The sequence below is a fragment of the Physeter macrocephalus genome, unplaced genomic scaffold (genome assembly GCF_002837175.3).
Source record: "Physeter macrocephalus isolate SW-GA unplaced genomic scaffold, ASM283717v5 random_1368, whole genome shotgun sequence".
Taxonomy (NCBI): Eukaryota; Metazoa; Chordata; class Mammalia; order Artiodactyla; family Physeteridae; genus Physeter; species Physeter macrocephalus.
Window position 1 is genome coordinate 19,625 of NW_021146384.1, and position 1,939 is coordinate 21,563.

The 1,939-nt window shown below is 40.2% G+C and overlaps 1 protein-coding gene across 1 annotated transcript in view; it reads left to right on the plus strand.

Moving 5' to 3' along the window:
* The window catches only part of LOC114485337 (solute carrier family 25 member 33-like), a 19,728-nt gene that overhangs the window by 14,651 nt on the left and 3,138 nt on the right, over positions 1 to 1,939 (plus strand). Inside the window, exon 4 of the mRNA XM_028486590.2 lies at positions 1,075 to 1,152. Within this exon, the coding sequence (XP_028342391.1) occupies positions 1,075 to 1,152 (78 nt within the window). The remainder of the gene's footprint in view (positions 1 to 1,074; positions 1,153 to 1,939) is intronic.

Consider the following 1,939-nt stretch of genomic DNA (forward strand, 5'->3'; position numbering starts at 1 on the left):
TATTGATTCCTTCTAGTGTAGTTTTCATTTCAGTTATTGTATTGTTCATCTCTGTTTGTTTGTTCTTTAATTCTTCTAGGTCTTTGTTAAACATTTCTTGCAACTTCTCGATATTTGCCTCCATTCTTCTTCCGAGGTCCTGGATCATCTTCACTATCATTATTCTGAATTCTTTTTCTGGAAGGTTGCCTATCTCCACTTCATTTAGTTGTTTTTCTGGGGTTTTATCTTGTTCCTTCATCTGGTACATAGCCCTCTGCCTTTTCATCTTGTCTATCTTTCTGTGAATGTGGTTTTTGTTCCACAGGCTGCAGGATTGTAGTTCTTGCTTCTGCTGTCTGCCCTCTGGTGGATGAGGCTATCTCTGGAATCTGTTTGAGAAGATGATAAAGTTCTGGAGATGGATGCTGGTGATGGTTGTACAACAGTGTGAATGTACTCATTGCCGCTGAACTATACACTTAAAAATGGAAAATGGTAAAAAAAAAAAAAAATTTATATGTTACCACAGTAAAAAAGTTTTTAAAGAAAAAGCAGGCACAGTATTCTCTTTGAACTTGAGATACTAAGCTTTGGCTTTAAAGAGCAATCCTCCGTCCAATGAAAATTACTGGATTTTTCTATTCCTCATTTCCCTGTTGAGGGCTCTCCTATAATAGGTAAAGATCTAGAAGATAGGATTATTAGAAATAAGGAATAAATCCAAAAGAAATACCATCCGAAGAAATTTCTCAACGTGTTTCTCAGTGAATCTTGTCATAACAAGGACATCATTTTCTGTATCAGACCCTTTGCTGCTCTCTGCCTTCCTAGGATGTGGGTGGGTAGTGCAAACCCTGAACACCTTGCTCCTGCCTGAACAAGGGAGATTTTGAAGCATGTTTTTTCACTGTAGTAATGAAAGCAGTATTCATCAGTCTTCTGATTTTGTATTGTAATATAATCAGATAAGACCCTGGGGTTTTGTAAACATTCTGTTCTTTATTCAGGGAGCTAACGTGAAGGCTGACCCCTTATCATTTTGCGCAGGCCTTGCCTAAGGATTTTAAAGATACATCTTTTCTCGTTATTCAGGTCGATCTTGGAGAAGGAGGGACCAAAGTCACTTTTTAGAGGCTTGGGTCCAAATTTGGTTGGAGTTGCACCATCAAGGTAAGCATTAATCTTTCAGCTAGCTCACTGCATACAGTGTCTAATACACTGAGGCCTTTCTTACTGGAGGGGCAGTACCGCTAGATGTCTAGTTTCTTTTTCTGTGGGGGATTTGCCAAAGTGCATCTGACGTATAGAAGTAGTGATAACTGTTGGCATGTCTTTCAGTGTGTGCGTGAGAAAGAGATTCTTAGTTATTTTATTCTTAAGTTGAGAATTATTCTGCTCCCATCATGTGGCGTCTTCTCTGAGTGTTTGCTGCTCTGAGTATGGCGTGTGCTCAGCAGCATTGGCATCACCTAGGAGCTTGTTAAAACTACGCGCCTCAGGCCACACCCCCGACCGACGTCAGACCTTGCGCTCGGCCAAGACCCACAGGTGATTCATATGCACTTGGAAGCACTGATCTAAAGCCATTTTAAAGGCTTCCAAGCTTACTTTATTTTAAAAATTCTTATTTGTGTTACAAGGTTTAATTCTCTTTAAAGCTTATTTGAATATATCAAGCTGCATTGTCCCGATGCAGTAGCCCCTGATCATGTGGGGCTACTTAAATCAATTAAAATTAAAAATTCAGTTCCTTGGTCTCACCAGCCACATTTCAAGTTACTTAGCATTCATATGTAGCTAGTGGCTCCTGCATTGGAGATCATAGGTGTAGAACATTTCCGTCTCGGCAGAAAGTTCTTTTCGACAGTGCTGATACAGAGGATAGGCGTGTGTGGATATGAAAGTGTGTGTGTGTGTGTGTGTGTGTGTGTGTGTGTGTGTGTGTGTGTGTGTGTGT